Genomic DNA, 16,600 nt, shown 5'->3' on the forward strand with positions numbered 1-16,600 from the left:
AAGTGCATTCACTGTAGTGTGCACAGACAATAGACATTTTGAAGCCCGGCTGTGAAAGCAAGAGATAATAAGAAAGACATAAATCTGCTTTTCCAGATAAACATAAATGACAAATTGTAAGAATACAAAAGTTATTTACCCAAAACATCAGGTAACATATGTCATGTGACATAGTATGCCGAAATACAAAGAATTTGGTCTTTTAATTATTATGTGTCAACAAGATATTTATCTGACCCTAATTCCAAGTTATTTTCCTATGCACTTTCTAAACATCAGATTATTTCCGCTCACCTGCGCTCTCGCTCTCTCATGCATCAGCCAGGCGCAATTACATGAATCTATTTCTCAAGCACAGTGATGTGTTTCCTACAGCTACATAAATCAATTCTAATTCCGATGAATTTATGAACAGGTGCAAGGCAAACCGTTCAGAAAGCGGAGAGAGCGAGAGAGAGAGAGAGAGCGCGCGCCATTAAAAATAGAGCGTCAAAAATAGAGCACCGTTCCTCGTGTGCGTGTTCATGTTTACGAGCCGTGTTGCATTGCGCGAGGTCTTCCTTCCTTATCTTCTAATCTCACCGCGAAATCAGCGGCACGCAAACGCATTTTCAATGTATACACACTCACCGACCACTCGGCTCTGGAGCGGATTCGTTATCAGCAATGTCAAGAATAGCGTATCACAGGCGCTTCCGTGCCTCTGTCGCTCCACAGACCGGCCGCTTCTGAAACCCCCGCCAGCCCTGAGAGCCTCCACCGCGCGCTCTCGATACCACCGCGCGCTCCGCAGTCGCTACATCGTCCCCTTTCTGTCGTCATGGCAACTGGGCGCCTAACATCCTCCCTATGCCATAGTCATATGCTGATGCAGAGCCTGCGGAATAATTTACACTACAGCAGCGTTTAGAGCAGCCAAGCCAAGACTCCCAAAACGCAAAGCCCACTGCCAAGAGCTAATGGACTGTCTGAATTTTATTCCCCGATTTAAAAAATATTAGGCTTATTAATGATAGATATATTACTGATTACATATATGCTCATTAATTTACTGCATAATTAATAAATTACTACATGATTTAAAGAGCTGGTGAATTGTTTTACAAATAAAAACGAAAAATCCTTTATATTTGTTGCAATAACGTTTTTATATGCATAAAAAAGAATTTTCAGATTCTCACTGTATGATTAAATCCACAGGCTAAACTAAAACAAATTGGCAGTATAGTGAGACATTAATATAACATTTAAAAACAAATATGCATGCGTTCTCTCAAATAATTTGGACAGGAAAGGGATTTCAATTTTTTTTTTCCTCTCTATCCTTAAACAATTCCAGACATAATGAACACATAATGCACCCTGCAACAATCCTGCCAAAAACTTGTAATTGTAAATGTAATGCAAAAATGTTAGCACATAGCCTACAGTTAATTGATTATATATATATATATATTTTTTTTTTTTTTCAAGACAACATGTAATTCTAATCTAAATTAAAAAGTAGTAAAAGGCATGAATTAGGTTGTAATTGAGAACATTTAATCATATTCAACAAAGCAATATGCAAAATGCAAATACCTTTTACAATATATATGGTTGAAATTATAATTTGTATGCTAATTTAAAAAATGCTATTTAAAGTTCTTGTTATTATTAGTACATTTTGCACAGACAGATTTTAATAGCTTAAATAGGGTGGCATTTATATTATTTAGTGACATTGACAGTTATGAACTCATGATGCAAAATGTTTGTTTGCGTTTTAGGGGCTAACAAACAAACAATAAATAAACAAATATACATATTAGTCTCCAGCTCTTGAATGTTCTAGTCCATTTCAGTTAATAATCTTATTCAAAAGGACTTCAAACTCGATAGTTTTAACTATTCCCCTGACAGCATTTTTTTTTTTTTTTTAAGTTGCCAGCATTTTTGATCTTTTCACAAAATTTTCTTGGCCCCCCACGTATGAATATCTGAACATGCAATAGCCTATATCAAAAGAAAGAACATACCCTCTGCTTTAATTCTAGCTTCAGGCATTCTTTTTTTAACACTTGAATCTGGGTGAGTTTCATTAAAAAAAGCAACATTTTGAGAAAAATCTCTTTTTTTTTCAAAGACTACATCTGGATCAGATTCAGAACGATGATCAAAACATAGATGGAGTAGATCGACACCCCCAACGTTTCACAGTCCTTGACCTCATCCTGGGTCGATATTTCATTCAGTAACATTAGGCAGCTTTGATTTATATGCTGTTTAAAGTTCAGTGGTGGTGCTAGTCACTTGTCATTAGGTCACTGAGAAGGTAGCTTTATTAACCATGAAGCACATGCACACATTCAACCAGACAAACCCAAGCAGATGATTTCACGAGGTGCAGTTGGATAAAGCTGGCCTGATAACTAAAAGAGTTATAATCTCAACACTGCTCTGACAGACTGAGTCCTAGCACTGTACAGAGCTGGAAGAAGCTTCCTCCGTCCCTTCCGACCCCCTCAGAAGAACGCTGGGAATGTGTAGAGTCGGAGGTGGGGTGGGTGGGGGGTTCTGACTCGTGTACCACACACACACACACACTATCACATGCTGGCGAGTGTACAGAGAGCGTAGTCATGTATCTGCTGACTTGCTCTGTGCAGGAGAATGTTGTTAAATACACAGGCGAAAGATTAAGCACTAGCTGGACAGGGAAATAAGATTCAGGAAAAGTCTCAATATGAGAAGGTTAAACCATTGGGCAGTGAGGCAATAAATTACATTTTGGCCCCTTCTATATCAGCACTTTGCTGCTACAGTAAGACTACAAGCACTATGAAAGAACACCCTCTTGTTTCCATCACACAAACACACACACAGCATCCCCACAACTGGGACTTTTTCACATACCGTCTATCAAACAGTCCTTGACCTCCCACTTGGATACTTGCATGTGATAAATGCTTCCAGGTCAACAGAAGGTCAAGCCAATCGTCTTTCAAGTCCCACCACACACACACACCAACAAACAGAACAAGAACAAAACTGCTTCAAGTTCAGCATCACATGCCATACTTTTGAGTGAAATGAAAATGAAATTAAAATAACTATAATAAGATGATGAATTTAGAAGATTATATTATGTCTTTCAAATGCATAAAATATAGTTGGCAAGCATGTGTACCTTTAAAAAAAAACTGCACAGAATGTTCAAAATGCAAAAAAATAAATAGAAGATAAAACAAACACAGTACAAAAACAACATGTTTTCAATATTTACATATATATTTACCGACAAGCCCTTTACAGCAGAGACGCATGCTTTGAACACAACAAATGAATGAACACATGAACACAGAAACAGCAGCACCAGCAAAGTTCAAACTACAAATGGGTCATCGGCAAGATCAATAATCTATGTGGGTTGCTATGACAACAGCATTTGCCAATGCAAAGATAATAGCAGAAAGAAAGAAAGAAAGAAAGAAAGAAAGAAAGAAAGAAAGAAAGAAAGAAAGAAAGAAAGAAAGAAAGAAAGAAAGAAAGAAAGAAAGAAAGAAAGAAAGAAAGAAAGAAAGAAAGAAAGAAAGAAAGAAAGAAAGAAAGAAAGAAAGAAAGAAAGAAAGAAAGAAAGGTTATTATCTTTGCGACTTATAAAGAATCTTGCTGGCACTCAGAGCACTAGCTGCTATCACAGAAATCACATCCGCACCCATGGCTGAAAGACAGTGGTTTCTAGGGAGCCGTCTTGCTGGCCACTAAGAGGAAGCAAACCAAAAACAATGAGCAAACTCATGGAAACTGTGCTAGAAACCCAAATTATTCACAAAACCAAATCCGAGCAGTGGTTTGATTTAGAACCCATTTAACACTAGAAAACCAAATGGTGACCCAACACAAAAGTGGTCCAAGGAAGAAAGAGTGGTGAAATGGCGACAGGGTCATGACCCCCAAGGCATCACGTGGATGGCCAGGTGCGTGTGCGTCGCTTACCTGGGGAACACACCAGGATGCACTATGGGAAGAAGGCAAGCCAGTGGAGGCAGTGTGATGCTTTGGGCAATGTTCTGCTGGGAAACCTTGGGTCCTGCCAACCATGTGGATGTTACTTCGACATGTACAGCCTACCTAAGTATTTTTGCAGACCATGTACACCCTTTCATGGAAACAGTATTCCTTGGTGCCTGTGGCCACTTTCAGCAGGATAATGCACCCTGCCACAAAGCAAAAATGGTTCAAGAATGGTTTAAGGCGCACAATGAGTTTGAGGTGTTGACTTGGCCTCCAAATTCCCCAGATCTCAATCCAATCGAGCATCTGTGGGATGTGCTGAACAAACAAGTCCGATGCATGGAGGCCCATGGATTTACCTCTTTAACTTACAGGACTTAAAGAATCTGAAGCTAACTTCTTGGTGCCAGATACCACAGCACACCTTCAGGGGTCTAGTTGAGTCCATGCCGTAAAAGGGTCAGGGCTGTTTTGGCAGCAAAAGGGGGAACAACACAATATTAGGAAGGTGGTCATAATGTTATGCCTGATCGGTGTATATATCAGGGAGAAGGCAAGGGAGGCAGTGTCTCCTCAAAAAAAATGGATGAGAAAATATAGAATGAAATATAGAATAAACCATGGCAAATATTACAAGATATGACATTAAAAAGTGTAGATGTCGCTCTTTTTTCTGAAGTTACACTGTCCAACAGCGACATTGACTTAAAACAGACACACTAATGCATGCGGTGGGTTTAGTGTGGGTTAATTGAGAATGCATGGGAGAGGAGGCAATGTCTCCATCGCGCTATGATTGGATATGATTGGTTTTTATTGGATATGATTGGTTTGTGCGATCCCGCCTCTTGTTTTCGTGCGCATTCTGGAATCGGCCTGAATAAAGAAAATGTTGGCATTAACGATTGGTAAACAACTCCATTTTACCTCTTTATGTCACATCAAACTCAAACTTGAAGTGGCTTAAAAAAACATGATGACTATGGGGTTTTTAGTGAGCAATCAGCTTGTAGAAATTAAAGTGTTAACAAGCTTGATGACTGATGAAAATAAATTATTAAAAAGAAAAGCTGAACATTAGTTCACAAATAAAATATATTGTTTTGGAATAAATGTAAAAATGCGTAAAACACTAACTTGACAAAATGTACACTTGCACTGTAAAAATAAATCAGGTCTCCAATTGAACATTTTCTAGAGACTGATCACATCTAAATTTTTTAGTTGGCCAAATTTAATTTCTGTGAATTAAATTGCATCAATTCACAGAAATTCAATTTGGCCAACTGAAAAATTTAGATGTGATCGGTCACTAGAAAATGTTCAATTGGAGACCTGATTTTTTGGTTTTAATAAATAGTACATTACATAGTGTAAAAAATAAAATAAAAATATTGTATTTGTTTTTTTATGTAATGTTTATTTAACCACAAAAAAATTAAGTGTAACAGGGGCATAAATGTACATTTGATATATAAAAGGACTTTGCCTCCTCATTTTAAAACACCATCGCCCACCACTGATAATGTAATAAATGTATTATAAATTAAATAATATTATTAATATTAATAAACATTATTTGCATATTATTGCATAATGAAATAATTAATGTGACATAGGCTAGATAGGAAATAAATAATAAGACTTTTTTTTCCATAAGATCTCTTTGTATAAACAACAGCAAAAGAGTAATTTACGAACACCAGGTATGAACACTAGACTAAGGGTACGTTTACACGATAAAAATGTACTAAAAACGGAAAAGTTCCCTATTCACACGGACCCGCAAAAACGACTAAAAATACTATCATCATGCCAGGCCAATAGTTGCTTGCCAATGTCACTTTTTTTTAAATAAATAAACACTATGCAATTTTGTTTTCACAAATTTGCGTTTTGTGGTTTACACAAAGATGATAACAGTATCGTTTTCAAAAACTTGTACTTTCAGGCTCCCAAAACGCTTTTGTCATTTAAATGAACTGCCAAAAAAAAAAACACTTTTAGCTGAAAACCGTGTCATGTAAAAGGTCCCTAAATATTGTATTATTATTTGCCATATTACCAAAACCGATCAATTGAAAACCAGTGAAACTCAGAAAGGGGACATTCACGGCTGTCGTCTCATTGGACACTGCACTCTGTGAAATACATTTAGACAGCCCATTTCACAGCCTCACAGAGTCTGGCGCCATTCACCCATCCAGCTGATCACTATATTTAATTTCTAATTATGCCTGGAATACAGAGGCCAATAAATCAAAAGTTAATTAAAGTCATGGATTCATCTTTAGTGGCAACTCAATCATCTCAAACCCATTAACACTGCAGATGAGGGACAACTACTGTGTGAGTGTATGTTCATGTAAATGGAGAGAAGGAGAGGAAGCTGGACAAAATCCTGAAACACAGTACATGACCTTAGTTTAAAAGGTTTTGGATTTAAAAAATTGAATTCACCGTGACAAATGTAGCATGCATAATGTCAGAGAGTACCAGAGCATGATTTGAAATAAACAATTTTCTATCATTATTCACATTATTGCCACAGCATTTTATAATGTTCCCAAAATGTCAACAAATTGCTGCTTTACTGAAACTAAAGCTCTAGGTGAACCAAACAAAGAACGATCATCAATTTTCAGAGTCACATGACCGGAACTGCCTGCAGCCATTGACTGGAAATCATACCTAAAACATTCCCACTGATTGCACACATGCACAATACATGCAATACAATGTGCACACACACACACACACACACACACACACACACACACACACACACACACACACACACACACACACACACACACTATCTACTAACTCAAACCAAAATAACAAAAGAAAAATCAAGCATTGTTTGCCAAGTCCTCCAGCCAACGCCTAACATAGAAGAGGGGTTTTATAAAGAAAGAAAATAAATAAATTGATGCGTCCCTTACAAACAACAGCAATAAGTTATTTACTTCATACATGGCAAGTTGCCATAGCAACAGACAAGGGGAAGCCTGATACTGAAGACTGTGAATGTGATTGAAATCTAAAAGAATAACACCAAAAATTAGTGTATATGTACAAGTACAACACTGTATACTATTTCACCCCGAAAAAAGCAACTATAAAAAAAAAGAAAAAAAAGAGGAGGAACATCTGTCATCTTTCTTCACACAGCATGAGAACAGGGACTGCAATAATTAAGAATGACACATTAATCTCCATTAATCTTTTTGGAGCCAAGCAGCGCAAAATCCCAGGGTCCAATGTAATGAACAGAGGATCTTCTCACTCTTCAATTCTTTCTGTCTATCTTCTCCTCTCTAATAGTGTATTTTTCTTCTCTCTCACCTTTGCTCTCCTTTTCACCAGCTGGTGAACCATCTAAATCCCTATTAACGATGGCAAGACCCTGAGGATTACACAAACAGGTCTCTGTGTGCATATATATGCATATGTAGCATTTTATACAATGAAAAACTGACCTTTTTATTCATGAACAGGAAGTGAGGAAACAGCATCAAGAGGGATCATAACAACTAGTATAACTGCTAGTCATCCACATAAAGTTTTTTGTTATTCCAAACAACACCTTGGCCATTCAAGATCATAAATGGATTAAATATGTGCTGTTGAACTGTAGTTATCATGAATGAATGTCTTACTTTGTGAACAAGTGGGAGGTGTCCTATCACGTATCCGCTGCCCACTCTGCGCTTCCTCTCCCAGGTCAACCAGTTGCCAAAAGCCCCTCCCCCTGTCGTCGCGGCGATCAAGGCGAAGGCGGAGCCTGACGCTCTGCACACCCAGGACGCTTGGTATCCAGGAGACGGTGGAATCCTCCAAATCCCTGCCACGCAGTCTCATTCCCACAGCGACTCACGCATCGACCAAAACATTACACTGGGAGACACAAACACACATCATTTAGAGCATTAGACTAGTGTGCGTCAACTCATTGTCTAACATCTAATGTAAACAAAATGACCAATACATTTTAAATGGCTTCCTTCACTCTCTGAGGAGAGGAGTGGAAAAAGCAGGCTACGCCATTGGCATCTCATTCTCAATTATCAAACTGATTATATTAAGACTGAGAATTTTTTTTTACGGTTTTTAAAACGGTTTTCTGGATAGACAGCTGTCGGTGGAGCAATCTTGTCTCAGAGTACAATGAAAAATACAGAAAAAAAATAAGCAGAACAAAAACTACTGATATTATGACAAGTAATTCTTGACAAAATGTAAAAGTGTTTAATGTGCATTTATACTTATAGGAAAAAATGTGGGGTTTGTTATATATTGTATGGTTATATATTTAGCATTAAAGAAGTTTGCGCTTTGCTTTTGGTGCGAATATAGTGTTGTGCTTCTTCAGTTTTCCTCTGGGTGTAAACAGGCCTCATTAACTTGGAAGAAAATGCAGAAAAGCATTTGCATCAAGGTGATCCAAGAAACTTTTGGGCAACATCAAGCTTCAAGGCATGTCTGTCAGTGCAATAATAAAAAAAAAAACCGACCAAGTGCTTTTTCTGGCAAAGGAATATCTTGGCAGCCATTTCTGACCCACCAAGAGAGCATGCTTGTTATTCCTCAGATTGGTGATGCAACTCAACTTCAAAGTAAAGATGACCCAAAGTGGTCAGGACATCACACACACATCTGGTTCACCATCTTTGAGGGGACGTAATGGTTTTTATACAGTATATTCTATCCCCTTACACTAACCCTACCCCTAAACCTACCCATCACACAAAACTTTCTGCATTTTGACATTTTCCAAAAAACTCATTATGTATGATTTATAAGCTTGTTTATTAATGAGGACCTCAATTTAGCTCGCCACAGTGACGCAAGTCCCCATGAGTCAGTGCGCTTTCAGATTGAAGTCCCCACCGGGAAAAACATGCACACACACACACACACACATTGGGTTTTCCTGTTTTATAGGGACTTTCATTTAGACATAATCATTTGATTATATCCCCTAACCCAAGCCCTAAGCACAGCCCTTACATAAAACTTTCTGCATTTTTACATTTAAAAAAAAAAAAAACATTATTTAGTATGCCTTATATTATAAGTTGTTTTCCTCATGGGGACCAAAGAAAGTCCCCAAAGGTCAAACATTTCTGGTATTACTATATTAATATTTGGTCGTAGGGTTTACCAGGACACAAACAAACACACACACTACAGGAAACTGTGGATTGTCAAACTGATCAAACTATACATGTAATGTGCATGAGTTTCTCCACTGCAAAGTTACATTTCCCATGAGGAATGAAGTCACTTACTGCAGTCATATAGGGTAATTTGAGGTTGATTGGGACACTTTTTCTCATCTCAGTGGCAAAAAGTGTCCCATCAACCGGAATTCACCCCAAGATCATGTTTTATGTTCTGTGCTTTATCTTTCAGAAACTTAGACAACTGCAACAAAGGCCATTTCAAAGGAATATAATTTAGAGGACACTCAGTCATAAAACCAACTAAAAAGAATGCATCCCTCAAAGTACCCAACCTGACTTAAAGATATAGTTCACCCAAAAGTTTTAATTCTGTCATCATTTACTCACCCTCGTGTCATTCAAATTATATATGACTTTCTTCTGTGTAACACAAAAGAATATATTATGAAGAATGTTGTTACAAACAGTTTTGATTCCCATTGGCTTCTATTGTTTGGCAAGTCAAAACCAAAACTTTTTGGACACCAACATTCTTCAAAATATGTTTTTTAGCAGAAGACTGAAGTAATACAGGTTTGTAACGCCATAAGGTTGTGTAAATGATGACAGAATTTTCACTTTTTGGAGGACAATCCCTTTAAGCTTCACCAACAGAATTCCTTTTTTCAGAACTCCTTTCAGTCCTCAGACTCCAGTCCTTCATAACCACAAATAAACCATTTCCATCCCTCTCAGCGTCAAAGCAAAATGTGCATCATGAAAATCAGATGTTGAATTTGGGTTTAAAAAACGCAATGATTTCTACTGACCAAAAGAAAAGTAATCGTAATAAAAATGAGATGCAAATTAGCCAACTGTGCCAAACAGTGGAGCTATTGTTAGGAAAAAATTGGACTGGATGAGAATAGATGACATTTCACCACACAAGACAAAAAAAAAGTTAAAGTCCCTTCCTCTCCTTCTTCCTGTCTTTTAATTTCTAATTTAAGCATCCTTTGAGCCATTTCTTTACTATCTTAAGAGGAAATCTAAGCATTTAAAGCATTCAAATTCGTGGCACATCAGGTTTTTCTGTCCAACAGTGAGCCATAAAATGAACCAACCTAGTTCATGAATTCATATTTTACTGGTACCCTTTGTGGCTTTTTTGATACATGTATTTGCTAACATAATCCTAAAGTATTGGGTTAATCTAAGGGAAACATTTGATATTAGAGTGTGCATGATCTTAATGGAAAAAGTCAAATCACTGCATTCAGCAAGTAAGGATTGCAGCAGTTGATAAGAGTATTACACTGTATTGCATGTTTGAAGTACATGTTTAAATTGTATTGAGTGCACAGACTTTTTTTCTTTTAATTTAACAACCAAATCAATGTGGTTGGTCTTTGAATATTTTGTAGGTGAGATAACTCCAGGGAAACACTAGTGTAACAAAGGGTTGTAAACAGAGACCGATGGGTGATGTAAGTCAGTTTACCAGGGGGTTGAAGTAATCACTAATAATGAAGCATTCAGTTTAATGAGAGTAACAGGACCCAGTCATATTACACCCTGACAGCCGGATTACATTCGATACTACCTTAGCCATCAGCACAACAAATCAGTGCAAAAGAGAGCTAGGTTTCACTACCACAAAAGTCAAACCTGAACCCTTATCCCCATTTAGTTGTTATATAATAAATTAAACCGAGATGAGTAATCTGGATGCAGAAGTTTGCATGCTTTGCTCTCACGGCAGACCGGCAGCTGCCCCTGTAATAATGTCTGCCCTTCCAGATAATCCTTTTAGTGAGGGCCACACTAGGCCAGTGCTTTATTAGCATTCATCCATATTTTATCATATTTATTCGTATTTGCCCTTGTGCTCTGTAGGCTGAGAGAGGCTTAGCCTCCCCTTGAGAAATTACTTTAGCAGCAAAAGACAGAATCAGAGACACAGACACATTCAGAATTTAAACATTAAAATTCACTTGTGCCCAGGACAAAAACTGACTCTTTATTTACCACACACACACACACACACACACACACACACACACACACACACACACACACACAATTTTAACTCTGGAATGTTAAAACGCTTAAAAGGTGCATTCAGTAATTTTTTACTTGTTAAACATTTTTTAAAGAAATGTAAAATATGTTTAAAATCATGACAAACACAGATTAAAACTCTACATATCAGTGGCCTAAAAAAAAGCAGTTTTAATTTACATTGAAGGGTCATGTAAGGTTGACATGTTGAGATTACATGCTGGGAAACAATATTGGCCATTTTTTTTTAAAATTATTGTTAATTTTATGCTTAATTCCCCTATTTTTACATTTAGATTAGCTTTGAATCATCTAATGCTCACTTAACGTTAATTTAATAATTAAACACTAATCATTAAATATTAACTGACACTGTTAAATGCAATCAAATCTTAAAATGAATATGAGCATTTTTCATACTGTAAATTATCATGTGGTGATGCCTAAATTCACATATAGTATTTACAATGATCGATTTTCATTTTTTTTTGACAAAATATAATACAATTCTAATATCGGCCATTGCATAAAATACATATTAAAATAGAATTATAATACACTAATCATGACTATTGTTCAAAAGTTTGTGGTCAGTAAGCATTTAAAAAAAAAAAAAAAAAATTATTCAGAAATCTTTTATTCAGCAATTGACCAATAGAGACAATTAAAACTATTTCAAATTAATGCTGTTCTTTTGAGTTTTTCACAAAAATATTAAGCAACTGTTGTGATAATAATAAGCAATGTTTCTTGAGTTCTGAAGGGTCATGTGACCCTGAAGACTGGAGCAATGATGCTGAAAATTTAGCTTTGCCATCATGAAAAAAAATTACATTTTAAAATATTTTAAAACAGAAAAAAGTTATTCTATATTGTAATAATATTTCAAAATATTACTGTTTTTTAATCAAATAAATGCCAGAGACTTCTTTTAAAAACATTAAAACATCTGACCCCAGACTTTTGAACGGTTGTGCAATTTTCAACATGTATAACATAACATATTGAGTGCACCTTAAAAAGCATTAAAAATTCAATTTGAAATGCAACAAAAAATGTCTATAGATTGAGAGCTTGTGATAAACACAAACAACAAAACCTTAACAAAAAATGTAAATAACCCTTCCTTCTGACCGTGAGGACTGCGGAACTCTGACTATCATTGTTACTCTGCGTAGTCATCAAAACAAGAAGACTGAATTTCATTCTGGATGACATTCAGTGAGAAATATTCAAATACACGTTCCTTCAGGTTTACAGTGTGTTTCCACAATAGGAGACATACACTATACTGCCAGAAGTTTTGGGACGCCTGCCTTTACATGCACATGAACTTTAATGACATCCCATTGTTAATCTGTATGGTTTAATGTGGAGTTAGCCCACCCTTTGCAGCTATAAAAGCTTCAGCTTCAGGGAAGGCTTTCCACATGGTTTAGGTGGAGTGTGTTTATTGTTGACCATTCTTCTAGAAGCGGGTTTGTAAGGTTAGGCACTGATGTTGGATGAGAAGGCCTGGTCTCCACTCTAATTCATCCAAAAGGTGTTCTATCGGGTTGAGGTCAGGACTCTGTGCAGGCCAGGTAAGTTCCTCCACACCAAACTTGCTCATCCATGTCTTTATGGACCTTGGGTGCGCAGTCAAGTTGGAACAGGAAGGGGCCATCCACAAACAGTTCCCCACAGTCCAAAATGTCTTGGTATGCTGAAGCATTAAGAGTTCCTTTCACTGGAACTAAGGGGCCAAGCCCAACCCCTGAAAAACAACCCCACACCATAATCCCCCCTCAATCAAACTTTACACTTGGCACAATGCAGTCAGGCAAGTACCGTTCTCCTGGCAACCGCCAAACCCATCCATCGGATTGCCAGACAGAGAAGTGTGATTCGTCACTCCAGAGAACGCGTCTCCACTGCTCTAGAGCCCAGTGGCGCCGTTCTTTACACCACTGCATCCAAGGCTTTGCATTGCACTTAGTGATGTAAGGCTTGGATACAGCTGCTCGGCCATGGAAACCCATTCCATGAAGCTCTCTACGCACTGTTCTTGAGCTAATCTGAAGGCCACACGAAGTTTGGAGGTCTGTAACTATTGACAGAAAGTTGCCGACTTCTGCACACTGTGCGCCTCGGCATGCACTGACCATGTTCTGTGAACTTACGTGGCCTACCACTGCGTGGCTGAGTTGCTGTTGTTCCCAATTGCTTCCACTTTGCTATAATACCACTAACAGTTGACCGTGGAATATTTAGTAGTGAGGAAATTTCACGAAAGGACATATTGCACAGGTGGCAATTTCTGGCAACCTATCTGAGAAGAAAGCCACATATGAGATAACTGGGAAAGTAGCGCAATCAGAATCAGGGAGGGTCTAACAATGGTAATGAATGGACAAGCGATGTGGGGAAGGTCTTGTAAACACATAAAAATAAGGGAGTTCATGGTGAGGATCATCTAAATGACCTTGAAATTTCACCCAGCTAAATCTCAATCCTACGAATCATACTCCCAAGAATCACTTCAGAAAATTGCAGAGCTCATATCGGCACTTGGAAAGGTACTCTGTCTACTCTACGACAAAAAAAGATTAGCCACTTTTGGGCCAATTACTCCACAATCAAGTCTTATTTCAGGTCCATTTTCAGACCAGGAACAAGGGTGAATTTTAAAGTACCATGTGTGGCGCTCTACAGTATCCTGCTGATATCTCTGATGCCTCGACAGAAGGTCAACAGAAAATTATTTATCTATCATGCAGTGGTATTTCCTCACATAGAACATACCATAAACTGTAAAAGGGCAGGGCTGTTTTTGCATGACCCTGAAGTACTCCAGCATGTTTTTCTAACCTTGTAACCAAACACACTTTCACACAGTCCATCTCTAGTGGCTTATTTGGTTCAATAATAAAGAATGTGTGTATCCACTTATTCACTCTGACACAGTGCCTGAGGGTCTGTTAATACACACACCACTGCATTGTGTATGTGTGTGGGGGTGTCAAGGGGGAAAGGGACCTTCACAGGAGACATTTCAGGCGTACTTAATCCCTGAAGTTGCTTTTTTCCCCCAAAAAAAAACCTTACTGGGGGATTATTAATTATTCCAAAATGATGACTACAAAGTTTCATGTCATTAAAGTCCAGAAGAATAAGAAATGATGGCCAACAAATGGCTCTGACAATACACACACAAAAAATAATGTTCTGCAAAATGTAGTTTACTTAAGCAAACCAGCTTTCTTATTCACAAATCTCACTATTGCCCCAAGGCTGAGATGCATTGCAGGCCTTTGGTACTTAAGGGAAATTGCCAGCAAAACAAGAGCCAGCCAGCACAGGTGGGGCAGATAGGATGTCCCAGCGGAGTAAAACACATAAACAACCCTACCCAGAGGAAATGTTTATTACTCAGAGGTTGCTTCTTCATAAATCAGGAGACTTAGATAACAGTGATCTTAGTAATGTTTCATTAAAGTATCAACTTCACCTCAGATGTTTCCTAATCTTTAGGATAAATAAAAACAGACACAAATGACACTTATTGAACATTGAATTATACAATTAATGTGGATACATGGAAAATCTTTGAGTTCATACCAAAATCTCTGGTTTTTAATCGCAGTATTTGCCAGTTCCGAGCACAGTGAGAGACATTGCTGAGATCTCTTCTGAAACTCTTGTGAGATTGCTGAGATTGCATTTTCTCTTCAGATAATCTGGAAAGCATGAGATTTAAGCATTTTTCTCCATTTAATCTCATTGCTTCATGTATAGGATAAACAGTTGAGACATAATCTCATTTTTGAATTTTCTTTCCTGTGGGTGTAATTAAAACTGATCCTCAGATAAAATATAATGTAATATTTTCTAGCATATGCTATTTCTTGGTATTATTAGAAATAAATAAATACATTTGCTATTCTGCAGATTCAAAGTTGCAAAAATTCAAAGACGTCATTAAAATGATCAGTTTTTTACTTAAAGACTTATACTACCACTACCAACGTAGATCTCAGTGATATCCATAAGTGCAATCTTATCTCAAGTTCCTCTCATAAACAGACAGATATGTAAGGAACAGTAAGTTATTAGGCTATAATGTCAATTAAACACCATGCAGTCAGACGACATCGCAGTGACCATTTCATATTTGCATCGATGAACTTGGCGTCGCGAATGACACTGACAACAGCAAAGATCGACTTGGAAAAAGCAGCAAATGCCGAAATGATTTACCTCTGCTTGTCGGCGGCTGCAACGCTTAGGTTGTCGTCTGTCCGAGTCGTGCAGAACACTTTACCCCAACAGCAGCAGCTGGACTGCGGGCTCGATTTTCTTCCCGCGCCGCCGGTGCAGAAGTGAATTCGCGCGAGGACCGCGGCCAGGGCTCCGGCAGCAAAAAAAACCAACACAAAAAAAAAAACAGCCGGTTTCGCTTGCACGCAGACGAGGTGCCAAACTGATCCGCACCCCGGGGATCTAATTAAATGGCAAGGCACGGGGGCGTATGGTGAAACGTTTATATATTTCGCCTAGGTATGCAAAACGATGTAGAGTAGCCTAAAACACCCACACAGGATATCCGACTGTATCCCAAAATCTATTGCATAAATACTTCATGTGTGTGTATGGAGCTGGAAATCTCTCCGGTTCTTGGGGTTTGGAACAAACCCACTTGAACCCACATGAAGCTTGTTTGTGAAATTCCGTGGAGGATTGTGAGCTATTTTAAACAGTGTTTCCGATCCGGTTATTTTCGCTAATAAAGCATTGTTCAACGTTATGAATTGTAGATTTTTAACAGTTGTTTTTATATTGTCAACAGACTCATAGGTAAGAAAAATCAGCAGATGCAGTCCATTTGATTAAATATGTTGCATCAACTGTCATTGCACAAGCCCACAAATAAATGTATCAGTTTCCTTTTTTAAACAGACCTACATAAATACAACATAGTTATTTTTTAATAAGTTCAATGCCATTTTTATTAAATTACAGTAAGCTAAATCAGCTAATTTTACCAACCAGTCGTCTTACCCGCATTCAGCTGTAGGCTACAGGTAGGCTATAATGTAAATGTAAAATGTATTAAATGAATCACTGATTTGGAGTGTTGAGATAATCTGATTTAAAAAAAATCTTGCACAAATTTCTTTAAAATAAAAACTTTTATAAAAAAAAAAAAAATTATATTTTGAAAATGTATGTCACTGTTCTTTGAGGTCATTTAGGCTACTCAAGCTATTCAAAATCAGAAGGGGGGGAAAAGAGAAAAAAATAATTATATGTTGGATTTGGGTGTTGAATATGTATCGCAACCTGTTCGGGAAGCCACACAAGGTCAGTGGGACGAACACTGGTGTTGGTTTCGC

The 16,600-nt window shown here is 37.6% G+C and overlaps 1 protein-coding gene across 4 annotated transcripts in view; it reads right to left on the bottom strand.

Moving 5' to 3' along the window:
• Window positions 1-15,823, bottom strand: part of scml4 (Scm polycomb group protein like 4) — a 34,666-nt gene extending 18,843 nt beyond the window's left edge. Inside the window, exons 1-2 of one of the 4 annotated variants that reach the window (XM_079831771.1) lie at window positions 15,465-15,823; window positions 7,659-7,896 (exon numbers count right to left, since the gene is read on the bottom strand). In XM_079831771.1, coding sequence (XP_079687897.1) covers window positions 7,659-7,860 — 202 coding nt within the window. In that variant the 5' untranslated portion in view covers window positions 7,861-7,896; window positions 15,465-15,823. Of the gene's footprint in view, window positions 1-630; window positions 754-7,658; window positions 7,897-14,825; window positions 14,897-15,464 lie in introns of those variants that run through there. The other 3 variants (XM_079831772.1, XM_079831774.1, XM_079831773.1) reach the window with 3 other exon arrangements.
• Between the last annotated feature and the right edge of the window lie 777 nt (window positions 15,824-16,600).

This window comes from Gobio gobio (assembly GCF_949357685.1).
Source record: "Gobio gobio genome assembly, chromosome: 12".
Classification (NCBI taxonomy): domain Eukaryota; kingdom Metazoa; phylum Chordata; class Actinopteri; order Cypriniformes; family Gobionidae; genus Gobio; species Gobio gobio.